Source organism: Cupressus sempervirens, chromosome 4 (assembly GCF_028749045.1).
Source record: "Cupressus sempervirens isolate cs-2001-9-10 chromosome 4, ASM2874904v1, whole genome shotgun sequence".
NCBI lineage: Eukaryota > Viridiplantae > Streptophyta > Pinopsida > Cupressales > Cupressaceae > Cupressus > Cupressus sempervirens.
The window spans coordinates 350,467,748-350,484,412 of NC_143121.1; the positions used below are offsets into that span (position 1 = coordinate 350,467,748).

Below are 16,665 nucleotides of genomic sequence, written 5' to 3' on the forward strand. Positions count from 1 at the left end.
ATCCTCAAATCCATGATACAAAGTATAGTAAAATAAATGAAACCATTCACCATACATGATACATCCATACATCCATAATGATAAAACATCTATCATAAAATCTAACCATCCATCATAATAATCCAAGAACATAGTGAAGGTAAATGCCAACCAAGAAAGCTACAGCCACGGCGACTACGGACGGATCTCAATGGTAAGAGTAAAAGCACTACCACCCGATCGTGTGGAACCTAAATGGCCCACTCCCACCGCACTGAGGAGATAGTCTGAAGTCCCAAACAAGATATCAAATCACATGACACAAGAACTCTCTAAGTCCAGGATATCCTAAAAGCAAACTAACTCAAAGGTTCCAACATAGATAGACATCTAGACCTAGAGGCACCACAAAGACACGTAGGAAACCTACTATGCAAGCGGGAAAGTGTCATCGCAAAAGTCACGTTGGAAGTTACCCGAGCAATCCCTTAGGAATCGCGGGTCCCCTGTGATCCTGCGGCCACTAGTATCCTCTCATACTGACGAGGCATACTATGGAATGCAAAGTCGTAACCAAGCGTTCTCTCTACCCCATCCTAGTCTGTACTAGCACTCAAGGCATGGGAGAGAACATACAATTATCTTATTAGGTTCATTTAAGTCAGTATTTAGGTGAGATGTTTTCACTTATTAAAACAAACAACTTACAATGAGTCATGCCCAGAGCCACTTCGGGTCTCCCGTCCCTCATTGCAAGCCACTTCCCGACACTACACATAGATAACCTACCCTAGGCTCATGACAACACCAAATAAAAATCACCTCAGTCCTATACAAGCGACTGAAAGCATCATAAATATAATCCACAATAATCACATCAGTTCTCCACGAGCAACTAATAAGCATCAAATAATAATCATGATGAACTCAACAGTTCTCTATTAGCAACTAAAGGCATCAATGATAAATCACAATATCCAAAGGTTCTCCAATGAGCAACCAGAAAGAATCCCAATAATAGAACACAAAACTGATCGAAGACTCCAAAATGGTTAAGTCAGGTAACTCAAATACATACACCTCAGTCTCACATAAGGAAACTGAAAAGCAATAACAACCAGTAAAAACATCCATATCATAGAGCACTCCATCACATTACCATGGTCGGGTTAAGAAAGATTGAGACCAAATCATCATAACATCACATCCCCAACCCCGAGCCTCTGGTAACAACCTAAACTGGTCAATACTAGAACAAACCCCAAAACCTCAAAACATAGACAACAAAATAATCTCATAGAAAAAAACAGAGTCATCACACAGTTGGATCTAAACGATAATATACTGTTGAGTTAAGGTAAGGTTTAAGTTCCAGTTTAACGTCTATTTCAAGTAACTAAGTTTTCGCAACTACCCCTTACGATTAACCCATTTCTATAATAACTTCCATTAAATCAATAATCTAAATCTACAATTTAATCAAATAATATCTATTAATAATTAACTTTAATTCAACTAATTCTAATTAAGTTAATTATTAAATACTAAACGATATCACTAATATTTAATTAATTATTAATATATATTAATAAAATTTATTAACAATATTAATAATTAATAATTTTAATTCATTATAAACTAACTTTAATAGCATTACTAATCAATTACTAAAAATAAAATACAATTTATTAATAATACTATTTTTAATAAATTGTATTAATTATAATCTATTTTTAATAAATTAAAAATTAAAAATCATATTTAATAAAATAACCCTGAAATGTTTTTTTTTTTTTAAACGTATTAAAAAAACATTTTAGGCCCACCGGCCTACAGACTGCGGTCTGTCGCAGCAAGTTACTGCTGCGTCAGCAGTACCTGCTGCCACAGCAGTACCTGCTGCGACGCGGCAGACAAAAGAAGGGGCGGTGGGGGGGTGGTGGCCCCGCCTCCCCAAAACAAATAATTAAAAGTAAATTTTTTATTTTAAAAAATTAAATTTAAACTTTAAAATATATTTGCTTAAACAATTTGTTTTTATATATAAAATTTTTTGCTTAAAGATTAAAATTAAATAAATAAAATAAAATTAGATATATATATATATATATATATATATATATATATATATATATATTTTTTTTTTTTTTTTTTTTTTTTTTTTTTTTTTTTTAAACATTAACAATTGTAATCTAATAGAGAAAATAATTCCAACCCTACGAATTTTCTTTTTAATCTCAAAACTATCCCCAATCAATTTTCATTCTACTCCATTTTAATACAATCCTAAATCCCGATTTAATTTTGTTGAAGGATGTTCCTAAACAATTTTTCAGTCTAGATTTACAAATGAAAATGAATAGCAAAAGATCCAGAGCGAAGAAATGATACACTCAAGAAGACAAGATTCTTACAATCACGAAGTAGACAGAACATATTAAATTTTTTAAATCATTTAGGGGTCAAAATACCAGACCCTACTTGAACCTGATGCTAATACGCAATCCCCAAAACTGTAAGAGAACTCGCTCCTCTTCAATAACTTTCCTCTGAAAATCTTTCCTAGAATTCTCCTTCTGAAATTTGCTTCCCAAAAACTCTCCCCAAAATTTCTGTCTCCCAAAATTCACGGTCCAAATTCGTGTCCCCCAAAAATGAACCCCAAAATTGTGATAAGGAGTTTTCTCCTCAAATCGGAGCACTAATTGTGCGTTCACCCGAGAGGACTCTTTGCTCAACTGAGTTAACTCAAAATTAACTTTTATTAATTCTTTGTTTTCTCTTTTAATGCACCTTAAATGAATTATTAAATAACTTTATTTAATATTCCACTCGACTTCTATTTTTAATCTTTATTACTTTTAATCCCATGCGCACTTTATGAAATTAAAATAACATTATTATTTCTACTTATTTTATCTTTTAATTTATTTCTTTTATTTTCAACTCAAGCTCACATCATGCGATCTAGAAACTTTAATAATTTAATATCTTTTCCACTTTTAATTTATTTTAGAAACTTAATTGATAAAATATTTAATTAATTTAAATAACAATACTATTTAGCATTTATTTAAAAATGAACTCTAGATATATTATTATTAAATTAAATAAATATTATCACGTTCTAAATCTATCCTTAACTTTTATATCCAAATTCAATTCTTTTTATTTAATTAATTTTTTAATTAATTAAATATAATTAAATATTAAAATATCATAATAATTTTCTATTAAATTAAATCATTAATTAATCTTTTTAATTAGACTTAATTAATAGAAAATACATCAAGGACTCATAAAGCAACATACGAAAACCTATCATAGAAAAACACATACTAAATCAAACAAAAGGGTTATAATCACGAAATTACATCATTTGATGCAGTCAGAGGGTACTTAACTCAGATACTTGTCATAATTATCAATTAGGACAATTGGCTAAAGGGTTTAGGATTTGGACTTAAGAGTTTATCTCCCCTCTCTTACCATTGAGATAATGCGATAGGGTACGCTCATCTTGGCAATTCAGGGAAGTCGATACCCAGTACCTGCAACTTGCATAAAATTCACGCATGTACAAACACAATATTCTAAGCTAAACAGACAATGGCAGGAAGTGGTGCATCGTGTAGATCCCGACTAGCAGGTGACTACGACTCCCTTCCTTAACTATATCAGAAACACCATACATAAAGAAAACAAACACGCACACCATACACATGCAGTATGGGGTAAGTATCCATAAGAAAGCACATGTGATAATAAACCATCTAACTAATCATCATCGATAATTGAAAACATTGAATAATCATCATACATGCATGAAATATAGAGTACCAAGTAATCTCATCATATAATAAATTGAGTGTAAAACAACATCTGATAATCTCTAAAATAATAATACTAATCATCAAACATAAAATTGGCCTAAAAGAGTTTGGCAAGGATGACTGAAATGCGACTTAGGGGCATGCACTACAAATTTTAATGGGTCCACAAACACAAATCATTTGTAACTTTTCATATTCCTTCTTAAACTTTTTCCACATGTAATTATAGTAGCTTCTCCTTCAGTGCACATTTTACTTAAAGACAATATGCACAAACATATTAGATGAAATGAAAATGCATCCATATATATATATATATATATATATATATATATATATATATATATATATATATATATATATATATATATATATTATGGTTTCACTAAAATAACATGAGACAAAAAAAGAAATTCAATTGTGAGACAATGAATTAAACTCAAAGGTTATATAGTTGCAACAAAGCTTAATATAACTTAATTCAAAACATGACATAAAAATTATAAATTTGTGGTTGAGCAATGGGTGTACACCTTAAACTCATTTCATGTTTTGGAGTTCAAAATGATACTTTTCTTTTGTAGCAAACTTTTTTTTTAAAAACAAATATGAAAAAAATGTAATTTTTAATTTCTCAAAATTCCAAATATAGGTGACTACTAGTAGCCATCAGTTTACTTGACTAAATAAATTATAATTCTAACATTGTTGTTGAACATACATTATATTATTATTATTATTTGTTTGAAGTTATGGTGAAATAAAACAAGAGCTGAGCTAGAGTCCCAGCCTTTTGGAACCATAGTGTAGGTTGTAACTGTGAGGGTGTGTTTAGAAAGGCAGTCATCTTGCAATGTTTATTGCGAAATGAAATGAAATGAAATATTTTTAATGATGTCCATGAGACCAACAGTGTAAAGGACCAACATAAGACCCCTTAATCAGTCTATTGAGATTTCTCCAAGCTCAAAGTGTTATATTGATTTGACAAATGTCAAATTTTTAAGGCTCAAAGTTCTACTATCTTAAATTCAAACTGAAAATCGAACCAATAAATAAGTAAACAAGTTTATGATTGAAGACTTTAAGCTCCATTGTCCATAAATTCTTAAGTTAAAGGAAGAGAATCAAGTTAACAAACTTGGAGCCTTCAAATATCAATACTACATAATTTTTCTAAGTAAGCAATTAAAAATAGAAAACAAATTTTAAAAATCGATTTCAATGCTCTATTATCTTAAAAAAAATGTTAGAAACAATCATAGTAGCAAATAAGCTATTTTTCTTAAAAGCTTAGTTCACATTTTACCTTTTTTTTTAAATGACATGAGTGGAATCTACACCTATTGAATGTATTAAAATTTCAATAAAATATTATAGTGGAGGGATAGAAAGAGTATAGTATATTAGCTGAAATTTAATGATGAGTCCTAAATGGTAACAATAACAAAAATACTTTAAAAAATTCATCCACTAACTAATAAAATTTTTAGAGTTTTTACAATTCATTCACTAACTAATAAATTTTTTAGAGTTTTTACAATGGTGTAGCAATAAGTAAAGATAGTGTAATATAGGTATGAACAATTGTTATTATGAATACTATTGTCTATGTGTAGGAAAAGAATAATGAAACATAAACATAAATTTTTTAAAAACTATGTTTAATGATTTGGATTATATAGTGCAGATTTCAAGATAGAATATAAGTTTTTGTTCTGAAATTGTTTTTTTTTTTTAATGAAAAAAGTACAAAAGAAATTCACAACTAATTTATCTTAAAATAATTTCTTTCTGTAAAAATATTGATTTCTATTTTGAAATTTTCATATGATGCATTTAGATTCTTTTGAAAAATTAACTATTAATATATCATAATTCTATTGGTTTTCTAACAAGATTATCATTAAATTTATCCATTCTACAATATAAACTATTGGAAGACAATTATATTTAAAAATAAATCAAATTCCCAATTTAATCTATTTGTGAGAGAAAGCTTTACAAATTTCCCAAATTATGATCTGGCACCATAAATAAAGCATCAAATATTCTCCTTACCTGCAAATCAAAATGGTATTTTCTAACACAATTCTCATTAAATTAATCCATTCTACAATATAAACTATTGAAGGACAATTATATTTAAAAATAAATCAAATCCCTAATTTAATCTATTTGTGAGAGAAAGCATTACAAATTTCCCAAATTATGATCTGGCACCATAAATAAAGCATCAAATATTCTCCTTACCTGCAAATCAAAATGGTATTTTCTAACACGATTCTCATTAAATTAATCCATTCTACAATATAAACTATTGAAGGACAATTATATTTAAAAATAAATCAAATCCCTAATTTAATCTATTTGTGAGAGAAAGCATTAAAAATTTCCCGAATTATGATCTGGCATCATAAATAAAGCATCAAATATTCTCCTTACCTAAAGACAGTGTCAGAAATAAACTTGCATATGAAGCTCGGTAATTTTTGTCTATGGTTTGAAAAGTTCAGACATTATAGTAGTTTTGACCCTTCCTACACCTCCAATGAATGATATTTTTAGCCCATGACAACACCACTCCTGCCTTCTAGTTTGACATGATATTACAGTGGGAGGGGTGATGGGAACATATGTCCGCCACCACAGCTGCAGAGGGTGACCGGTCCATCCCATTGAGATTACAGGTGGTGCCAGTGATCCAAATATCCAGTTTGCCTATTTTCTCTATCATGCAAGAACAGATACAGTGTTCTTAGGGCATAATTGATGGTGTTTTCCTAAAGATTTTTTGTGATTTTGAAGGGGCAAGCATACTTTTTGTGCACAGATTTTCTTTCAAGCTTTTATAAGCATGGGTTGATTGCATAGGAGGAAGGGTTTTTTGACATGGACCGCATGATTATTCTTGTGATAATAAAAAATTTCGACCAGAAGAAGAATAAACAACGAAGTAAGATGAGGATTTTCTTCTGAGAAAGCATATTTGATGTTATCATTATTATAATTTTTTATTGCTGATTGCTTCTCGGTACCACCGGAGATTGGCAGGGCAAGCAGGCTGGCATGGCTATTGATTACAGGCATTGAACCTGTTTGTTTGCCCTTGTGGCCCATTGTTTGCACCTGCTATGTAATGGCTTACCTGACAATGGCCACCTCTCCCTTCACCGCCTCCTTCTATCTCTGGCCTATGCCTCTAGGGGTGATGATAATGAGACTTTATCTATTTAATTGGTGATGATTGCAGTGGAGACAATAGACCTCAGGTCAGTGGGGAGAGGCCCTCTGGAAACTTCCTCAGAGCACCACCTTTTTAATTTTCAAATTTTTTGTTTTCCAAAAATAACAATAAAGTTCAGGAAATTGCCATGGGACCAACAAAAAATAAGAAATAGTATGTGATAATATTTTTTTTTTAATCAAAACCTTATAAACTTTAGAATATATGGTTCGATTGTTTGACATAAATTAATTGGGGGGCAAATGGGAACATTAGTTCCCTACCTTATGGGGCTAACAAATATTATTTTTGAGAATTTGGACAAACTGTATTAATCCGAAGAAGAGCTTTGAACAATGCTTTCTCCAAACTAATAATGGCTGCCACATCTCAATGCAATTTCCACTATGTGTGTTGTTGGGCTTCTCCATTGATACTCCAAAATCTAAGGCAGGGGTCCCATGGGAGGGGCTACTGCTCTATTTTTTAGGTGGAAGAGGTCTCATGAGATTTTTTTTGCAGGGCTGGAAGATAATTTGGAATCTTTTCCTCCAAAATAGGAGCCCTCATTTTTAGGCTGCTGAATTTGAGTGGGTGTAAATGGGGTGGGGCTAAATTTTAGCCACATGTCATCAATTTATAGAAATTTTCCCCTCTAAAACCAAAATTTTAGAAACACAATTTAAATTTTATTTTTTTAAATATTTAATCAATTACACATTGCTTAAATTGAGGAGCTAAAACTGTGAGAATAGAATACAATTAAAATTTCATGACTGCTGCCATTTATACATTCCTAAAATATCTCAGCGATCATGGCTCTATTTCTAAAGAAGCCCCCACCCATAGAACCCCAGCCTACTAATTGCCACTTTAATGTGTAGAGGAATAATTCTCTAAGAGGAAACCAAAAAAACGGTTTTGCAGTGCTACCTTCAATACTTCCATCTCTGTCTGGAGTTTTGGTGAGATATCGCTACAAATTTGCTTATTAATGCACTTTCTCTTCTTGAAATAAGCTCTTTGAAATGTTCTGAGTGGGTATGAAATGGGATTAAAAGTATAATGCTTACGCTCTGGAGATCCTGTTCAGTGTTTCTGATCTTCAAGTGATGGTTTAACCAAGTTTTCCCTTTTAACACTTTCCAATGTTGATATTTTTGGCTGCAGGATACCTTCAGAAAGTAGCCTAGAATTAAACTGCAAGTCTGCAACAACCTCAGGGAGTACTGTAACATTTGCAGAAATGATTTGTCTGAACAGTAGCCAATCAAATCATCTTTTCCAAAAGATATACTTTGTACTAATTTTAGCAAATATAGCCTGCATCAAAATTGTGAAAGTCCTCTAATGTTTTGCCACAATTGTTTTGATTGCCCATGGAAAGGCAGGTAGATTAGAATAGGAGTCTGTGGGGAAGTCCAGCAAAATTATGATGAGTCTGATTCTGAGTGCAAAAGCCTTCTCCAAAGACCGATCAGGAATTTATAAAGAGCAATTGGTTAGTACGAAAAAATGTTCTGCAATTGTAAGTTTAGTATCATGTAAAGAATTGATGTGGCTTCCTCTGGTACTCTAGTTGCAATTTGCATATCCAGGAAAATAAAATGGAATTCAAATACGATTAGGTGTTTTTTTTCTAATAAACGAAATTCAAAGCAAATTTGGGAGGTTTTCTTCTAATCGGAAATCCAAAAGAAATTTAGTATTTTGCTGGCTTCTCTAAAAAGACACACCTCTTCACAACCTCTTAACTACCTGGTAAACCTTTATGTCGAGTCACCAATATCAGGGATTCTTCATTATTGATTGATAGTATTAAGGTTACAACTTATTGATTTATTATTTTATAGTGTACAATATTCTTCTGATTAGTAGAATCCTTGGCTTAGTTTACTAAACGTTGATCATCACATCCAATGATGGGTCTTTGTCTTAGGCATACCTTTAGATCTTCATATTGGACAGTGGCATGAAGTAATTGTTGGCCTCATGAGTATTCTATCACAAAAGTTGCTACTGCCATCAACTAATTGTTGCTCCCTATGTAATGTCCCTTGTTCTAATCTCATGACCGGGCAGTTTTGGATCAAGAAGTAATTCGGAGGATCAACAGGAGATTGTCAAGAAGCAATAGAAGACCAGGCGTTCTTTGGAGGCTGCTTGTTTGGAGGAGTCTATGGAGTCGCCTGTTAAATGAATAGATCTATCTCTGTTCATGAGTTTATACTATTCTTTGGGGTGGCTAGGTGGTTAGCTTTTGCTATTGTTGAAGCAAAACCGTCCAGCTTTAGAGAAGCTTCCCGACGAGAAGCTTCCAGAATTTTGTTCTGATGAAACTTCTAATTTATTTTATAGTAGTATTGTTAAAAACTAAAGATGTGGCATGGCGGTGAATCAAATTTTATAAGGAAAAAATCGGAGAACGATCTAGCGGAAACGACAGGTCATTGTCCAATTCAATGCAAAAGCATATCGTTCCATTGATTTTTTTTAATTTCTTTGTAATTTTGACTTCGAAATTAGATTTTTATTAGAGTCAGCCAATACAAACTCAGATAAATTACTTTTTTCAATTTAGAAAATAGATTAAAATAGTCAATTATGTAAAAAACTTTATAAATAGATTCGGTGAGACCATCAAATTCGAGGCCTGCCTTAAGAAATCCGTGTTGTTCGAACTGCCTTGGCTCTTGATCTATTTACTTTTCTGAGCTTTAGATTACTAAGCAAATGGAGAAGATGAAAGAGTTTCCAGAGAACTGCATATCTCTAATCTTGTCATTTACAGCTCCTCGCGATGCCTGCCGACTCGCAGCAGTCTCGAAGCCTTTCAGATCTGCAGCCTCCTCAGACTCTCTCTGGGATAAATGGCTTCTTACCCATTATGCCCAAATCCTTCCTAGTTCAATTTCTCCCATCACTTTCTCTTCAAAGAAACAACTCTATTTTCTCCTCTGTCAATCAATCTTTCTGAACGGAGAAACCCGGATGAGTACACAAATTTTATTTGTTTTCCTGTTGATTTGTTATTCCTTTAAACTTTGCACACAATTCGTTGAAACGTGCAGAGATTTTGGCTACAAAGGCCAACCGCAAAAGTGTGTTATATGTTATCTTCCAGAGAATTATCAATCGTTTGGGGTGATGACCAACGCTATTGGAGGTGGAGTCCTGGTGAAGTTGCAAATTCCAGGTTTATGAGATATATAGATTCCTTTCAATTGATCCCAGTATAGCTAATTTTAGTGGCTTGTGTATGTCATTTAATGTATCGGCATGCTAAGAAGAAGAGAGAATATTTTAGATGAATGTTAATCTAAAATTCATCATGCCAGTTCTTAGTTGAAGAGTTTTTAACCTACAATATGTTTTCCCCTTAAATTGCTCTTTATGCGGTGAAGGCACCGTGGGATTTATACTTGGCGCTATAAAAGTTGAAACAAAATGAAACCCGAAATTCTTTTGGAATTTAGCAGTTATCTATCTGAAACCTGTTTTTGTGCGCCCAAGAGATTAGGGAGGACTCTGTTGTTGTGTAAGACTTCTAGGGTTTGGCAGTTTATAGGGTTTCCTGATTGCTCTTGCAATTGGGTGCAATCTTCTAGTTATTGGGATATCCCTTGTTTGAAAGCTTGTCCAACAATCTTGAACAGCTAACAATCCTAGACTTAACAAATGTATACTCAAGATCAAATGTGTTCCTTGAAGCCAATTATGTGAAAAATCAAACTATTGCAGTCACTGATTATTAATCTCCTATCACAAATGATTATTAAACTGCTGAAAATAAATTTCCAACTAATATCGAAAAATAATACAACTGCAACTTCACTTAAAATACAGAAAGAAATGCGCAACAGAATCAACACAATATTTTCGGACAAATTGTCCCTGGAAAAACCCCTAAGGGAAAACCAGTTCTACAGATGAGAAATTATATTAAACTTCAGCAAATCAAGAGATACAAAATTCCTTGCCTCACACTGGCAGAACTCCGACAACCTCCTAATTTCTCCCGCTGATATTTCTCACTGCTATCCCCACGCTAACACTGCGCCCTTGCTAACACTGCAAGACTGTTTGCTAACACTGCAAACTGCTTCTCCAAAAGCTTCCTTGCTAATACTGCAAGACTGTTTGCTAACACTGCAAACTACTTCTCCAAAAGCTTCCTTGCAAATACTGCAAGACTGTTTGCTAACACTGCAAACTGCTTCTCCAAAAGCTTCCTGCCTTCTGTGCCCTTGCTAACACTGCAAGACTGTTTGCTAACACTGCAAACAGCTTCACCAAAGCATCACCGCCTTACTCTCCAAATGCCCCCTAGACCCCTTTTTATACTACTCTCGTTGGTAAGCCAACGACCGAGATTAAATCAAACCAACGGCTGAGATTAAGACAACTCAACAGCCAATAATAGAATTGGTTGCAAGGTGTCCAAAAGGGAATCTCTAAAATTAGTAAATAATAACCATTTACTAATTTTTGGCAAGTGGACAAACAGCTGTCCAAACCACCCATAAATACAACCGCTATTCATAGATAAGGACGAACAGCTGTCCAAGCTACCCATAAATAGTGCTGCTATTTCCGGGTCAGAAATAACAGCTGTCCAACTAACAATAATTAACAAATTATATTGTAGAAATTTGTTGTTTTAAAGCATCATTAAAATATTTTCATTACTAGTTTGTCCTTCAAGAAAATAATTAATGCCCGGTTAACGGCTCATGGCGAAACCAGATGCCAATTGCGTTGGTCAGACCTCCCTTATGGAAACCAAAGCAAGGACTTATCTCCATTTACCTATATATGTTGTTCCCTGGCTTTTGACCGCAATCGAAGTAGGAGTAAAGTGAATCGAATTTATTTTGATCTTTTCAAATCTTCAAGGTTTATTGATGATTGTCTTACTTGATTCTATATAAGACAGTGTAGTGTGACATGCCTCTCATCCTCAAAATTTGATCTTTCTTGCAAAGAAATAGACATTCTTCTCATTTTACATTGCAAGATAATGAGATTATACCCTTAATTGACATTATATAATTTTCCCGGGTGGGATGAAAACCTGAAGGCTTAATGTTGTTTTTGCAGTTTTAAGGAAGTAGCCGAATTAAAAATGGTTGCATGGTTGGAGATAAAAGGCAGATTTGATTGCAGGCTGTTGTCACCAAATACAGACTACTCCATGTCATTTCTGATTAAATTTGGATCCCGTCCTCATGGATGGAATGCGCATCCCCTGAAATTTAATATTATAACTACAGAAGGAGATGAAATGGAATCAGGTCGCCTATTAGTGGAGAGGGAAGGAGCAAGCAGAGATCCGAATATGAAGATTGCTCCTTTGAATAATCGAAGGGATGGGTGGATAGAAGTGGTTGCAGGGGAATTTGCTGTCAAAGCGTACACTCATTCTGAGGAGCCAAAATACATTGAGTTCAGTATGAAAGAGGTAGTTTCAGGTCGTTGGAAATCTGGAATTTTTTTTGATGGGGTCAGGATTCAACCCATATCAGCTTAGTGGTTTTGACATGTGTCAGTTTTTGTTAATCAGGGTGGTTTATAAAATTTGTATGATAACGTTTCTAGAATAAGATTGTGTCAAAAGGGTGCTGCTTGAGATTTAATGCATTAATCATTATGACTGCAGGCCTATGATTTGAATATGACTGTAATATAAACGAAAATATATGAATATAATAGATGCTCCCACTTTTGACGGCAGATAATGTTTTTACGCTTCTCTCTAATATCTTTTAGGCTGTAGGCTGCCCGGCAGCTTCCCTCTGCATCTAAGAACCTTCACATAAGAATGGGAACATTTTCACGTTATTTAATCAATCTTGCAAGTTTTACATTCTTGAGGTCTTCAGCACATGACCAAAAGCGAATAGAACCTTGCCAATCCATCTACACAACTGTGCAATCTCTCTTCCATATTAACAGTGCAAATAGTTCCAATAAGGATTTGAATGGATTTCTTTTATATATGCTAGAATGTCTTTTGACTAAGATTGGTAACAAATTCTATGTCCTGTTCAGGCCAGTGTAAGGGTGTTGATGAAGTGCATCGAAATAGACTAACAAGTCCACATTGCACATGAACACTCAATTTATAGTTGATTCTACTATGTTCAACTGAGCACAAAGAAGAAACATTCTAGGCGTGCACATGGACATTAGTCTGACAGCTTAAAAGTTCTGTTAAAATAATTCAGTCTGCAAGCTATGGGAAACTAATGTTTTAGTATGATCATCAAACAAACATATATAAACATATCTATATGATCATTAAACAAACATATATAAATATATATGATCATTAAATATGTCTATCTATCCATGTATGTATCAGATACAACTGCAACAGCTTCATTAGGTGGTTTCCCATGTACTACAGTATAATATCTTGATGAGGTTTTCATTTTTGAAGCAGCAGTGAAGTTCTATTGATGCATTCCTGAAAGAAAAAAAGGGCATAAACCAAGTACAAAACAAGCAGATGCCATTCACCAATCAACAGAAAAATTGCACGAGGGAGGAGTGAATTATACTCTTTTTGGACCAACATGTGAAGAAAAGAGGTTTGATTAAAATAATTCTCAACAGTCACTTTATTGTATATAGATGGAGTAAAGATTAGATCTTTTCAAATAAAGGAGGGATTAAAATTATTCAAGTTGAAAGAGAAACAAGAACAAATAGAGAAAGGGCATCAGACAGCCCTGTCAAGATCAACCAAGTGATCAAGTTGATGGAACAGGCCCATCGGAAGTTGAGTCTTATTAACAATGTTCCAAGTACACATATGGTTAGAAGCCCACTTCGCAAAACAATCAGCAACACTATTCCATTCCCTTGGAATATGAGTGAAAATAACAGACTCCAAAGAAGTACACAAATTATGAATCTGGTCCGCAATCAAAGCTAACTTCCAACTAACAACTTCTGTGCTGATTCAATAGACGTATCACCACTTGTGAGTCAGATTCATAGATAAGTCTTCTCCAACCAAGGTCACAAGCATTCTTCACAGCATACAAAATATCTATGACATCCATCAGGTTGTTAGTGTTATGACCTTTATAAATAGAAATCACAAACAAGATTACATCTTTTTATTAAAATTTAAGGAAGGAAATTAATGTTGTCAAAAAATCTCACTCACTATGATAATCCATATTACCTCACTTACTATGATAATCCACATTATAGAGAAACTGTATGCTTTCACTTTATGCAGATGTTTTCTTGCCACAACCCAACCATTGCATCTTAAATATGCAGAGACACATCAGAGCCGTCCCTATGCCACCTCTGATATCCTGGTCTGAGAAACAGCATGTAACATACACCCTTGCATTTTCTTGTTTTTGTTTAATGTATTTGGGTTGTTTAGTGAAGAAGGCGGAGATGCAAAATGTGCTTCTTACAGTAAACTTGTTTGCTGCAATTAATAACAGAAATATGCTTTCAAATACAATATTGTAGAAATTCTGACAACTCGAAATGATTTTCATAACTACTCCAGAATTGGAAATACAAATTATAACCAAATAAAGACAACCCGGATTATCAAAGTACCTCGCAATGCGATTTCCATCATACCCACAGCATCAGGAGTTAACAATAGTGAACTAACAATGGAAAGCAGCAATCTAGAAACCCAATAAGCTGCCACACCTCCAGATCTGATTTTTTCTTCACAAAATGAAAATCCTTCAACATTCGAACCCTAGACACCTCAAATACAGTAGCACTAACTCACCAAAATAGACTTCCAGCCTCTTCCAAATCTCCATGCCTTTCCCTCGGCTTGAACGGCCACAAAGGAAGGGTTTGGCAGCCATTGAAGAAATGCAAACAGCTAACAAAGCTCTCCAATCTCCCTCAAATCGGCCTCCACAAGTCTGCTCTTGATGTACTTTGCATTAATAACAGTAAGCCACGTTCCAAGCGGGAGTCAGAAGCCATTGTTATAAGGCACTAGAGAATTTATTTTGACCAAAACTCTCTATGAAGTCATCATTTTGTCCGAGTGTGGTGAGGATAAGTGTGAATTAAACTTCGAAAGTGAGATTAATTTTAGTCACTTCTAGGCACATTTGGCTATGGGAATAGGAACAGGGGAATAGGAATAGCTATTCTGGAATAGGAAATGGGGGTACATATTCTTATTCTCTGTTTGGTTCAGCCAGAATTTGATGAGGAATTCACGAACTCAAAAATTTATGTTTTCTAAAATAAATAAAACTGGAATAGGAATACGTATTCCAATTCCACCTATTTAGGTGGAATTGCAAAACCTCATTTTTGAGCCAAAATTGGAATATGTATTTCTATTTTATTTCGTATTCCAATTCTGATTTGGTGCATCCAAATGAAGAATTCAAAATTTAAAAAATTTACATATGCCTATTCCACTTGTATTCCCGTTGCCAAACGGGTCTATGTTCCATCTAAGTACTCAAATTTAAAATAGTTTGATGTTCTATGTTCCATCTAAGTACTCATTTAAATTAGTTTTATGTCAACTTGTAGATAGGAAAATTTGATGAATATAAGAAAAATATATTAGATATTTGTTGGCATTAGTGTAAATATTTGTGACATGTTGATGACATGTTCTTTGTTTGAAGTTGTATAATGAAAAAGCAAATATTTCTAAATCTAATATATAATGGTCATAAGAGGTGAAAAGTCTGGAATTTACAAAGTGATTGATTTTGATTTTAGCTCATATTGTGTTTACGAAGCTAAAAATGTATATCTTCTTCCAAATTCCAAATTCAACCATGTGCCTTCATGAAACACACACACATTCATCACTAAACCTACTTTGGTTTTACATGTATTAGTTGTAGCACTTCAAGATAGTTGTGAAGTTGAACATGGCCTATTTTTTCCATATCAGTAAATAAAGAGATCTTGAATGTTCAATAAACATTGAAAGTTGATTGGAGATCTTTACTAATAGAAAAGAATATACTATTAGAAATTTGTCCAGCACTCCCCTCGGGATTTGTGACAAAGGTTTAACCACCCCTTGTGTACTATAAGTTGAGTGGTTGTATCGAGCATTGATAAATCGGTCTTTTGGTGCAATGGCAACCCCACCCTAACAAGTGGTATCAGAGTTTGGTCACAAGTTTGAATCCTTAGACCCTCGAGTAACACTAAGGGGGAGATTGTTAGAAATTTGTTCAGCACTCCCCTCAGGATTTGTAACAAGGGCTTAACCGCCTCCTGTGTACTATAAGTTGAGTGGTTGTATCGGGCATTGATAGATCGATTTTTTAGTGCAATGAAAACCCCACTCTAACTAGAATAGATATGATAAGTTAATGTCAATCTCTAATCAATCAAGGATTTTAAAGAAATGGAAAGGAGAATGAGATTAGTTGATGTCAATCTCTAATCAATCAAGGATTTTAAAGAAATGGAAAGCAGAATGAAATTTAATAAAGAGTTATATGTAGTTCTACACTACATGGAAGTCGATTAGATGATTGTATGTTCTTACAAAAAATTGGTGGCTTTTATTCATGAGCTATAATTTATACATATTCAAGACTTAAGAACATAGATTGTGTTTGTTTGTACATACCCACGACCATC

General features: G+C 33.6%; 1 protein-coding gene and 1 long non-coding RNA gene across 3 annotated transcripts; one reads left to right on the forward strand and one right to left on the reverse strand.

The window, feature by feature from the left end:
* The first annotated feature begins 9,704 nt into the window (after positions 1–9,704).
* On the forward strand, positions 9,705–12,761 carry LOC149561481 (F-box protein At2g02240-like). Its single transcript, XM_089823793.1, has 3 exons — positions 9,705–10,025; positions 10,106–10,234; positions 12,139–12,761. Exons 1-3 carry the CDS (start codon positions 9,772–9,774, stop codon positions 12,566–12,568), a joined length of 813 nt encoding a protein of 270 aa, XP_089679919.1. The 5' UTR covers positions 9,705–9,771; the 3' UTR covers positions 12,569–12,761.
* A 932-nt stretch (positions 12,762–13,693) lies between these two features.
* On the reverse strand, positions 13,694–15,073 carry LOC149561482 (uncharacterized). Of its 2 annotated transcripts, none has more exons than XR_016363440.1 (3): positions 14,632–15,073; positions 14,234–14,494; positions 13,694–14,095 (listed from the first exon to the last, which is right to left on the reverse strand). It is a non-coding gene; the product is annotated as an uncharacterized LOC149561482 (long non-coding RNA). The 2 variants fall into 2 exon arrangements; XR_016363439.1 differs by having other exon boundaries at positions 14,243–14,494; positions 14,632–14,791.
* Between the last annotated feature and the right edge of the window lie 1,592 nt (positions 15,074–16,665).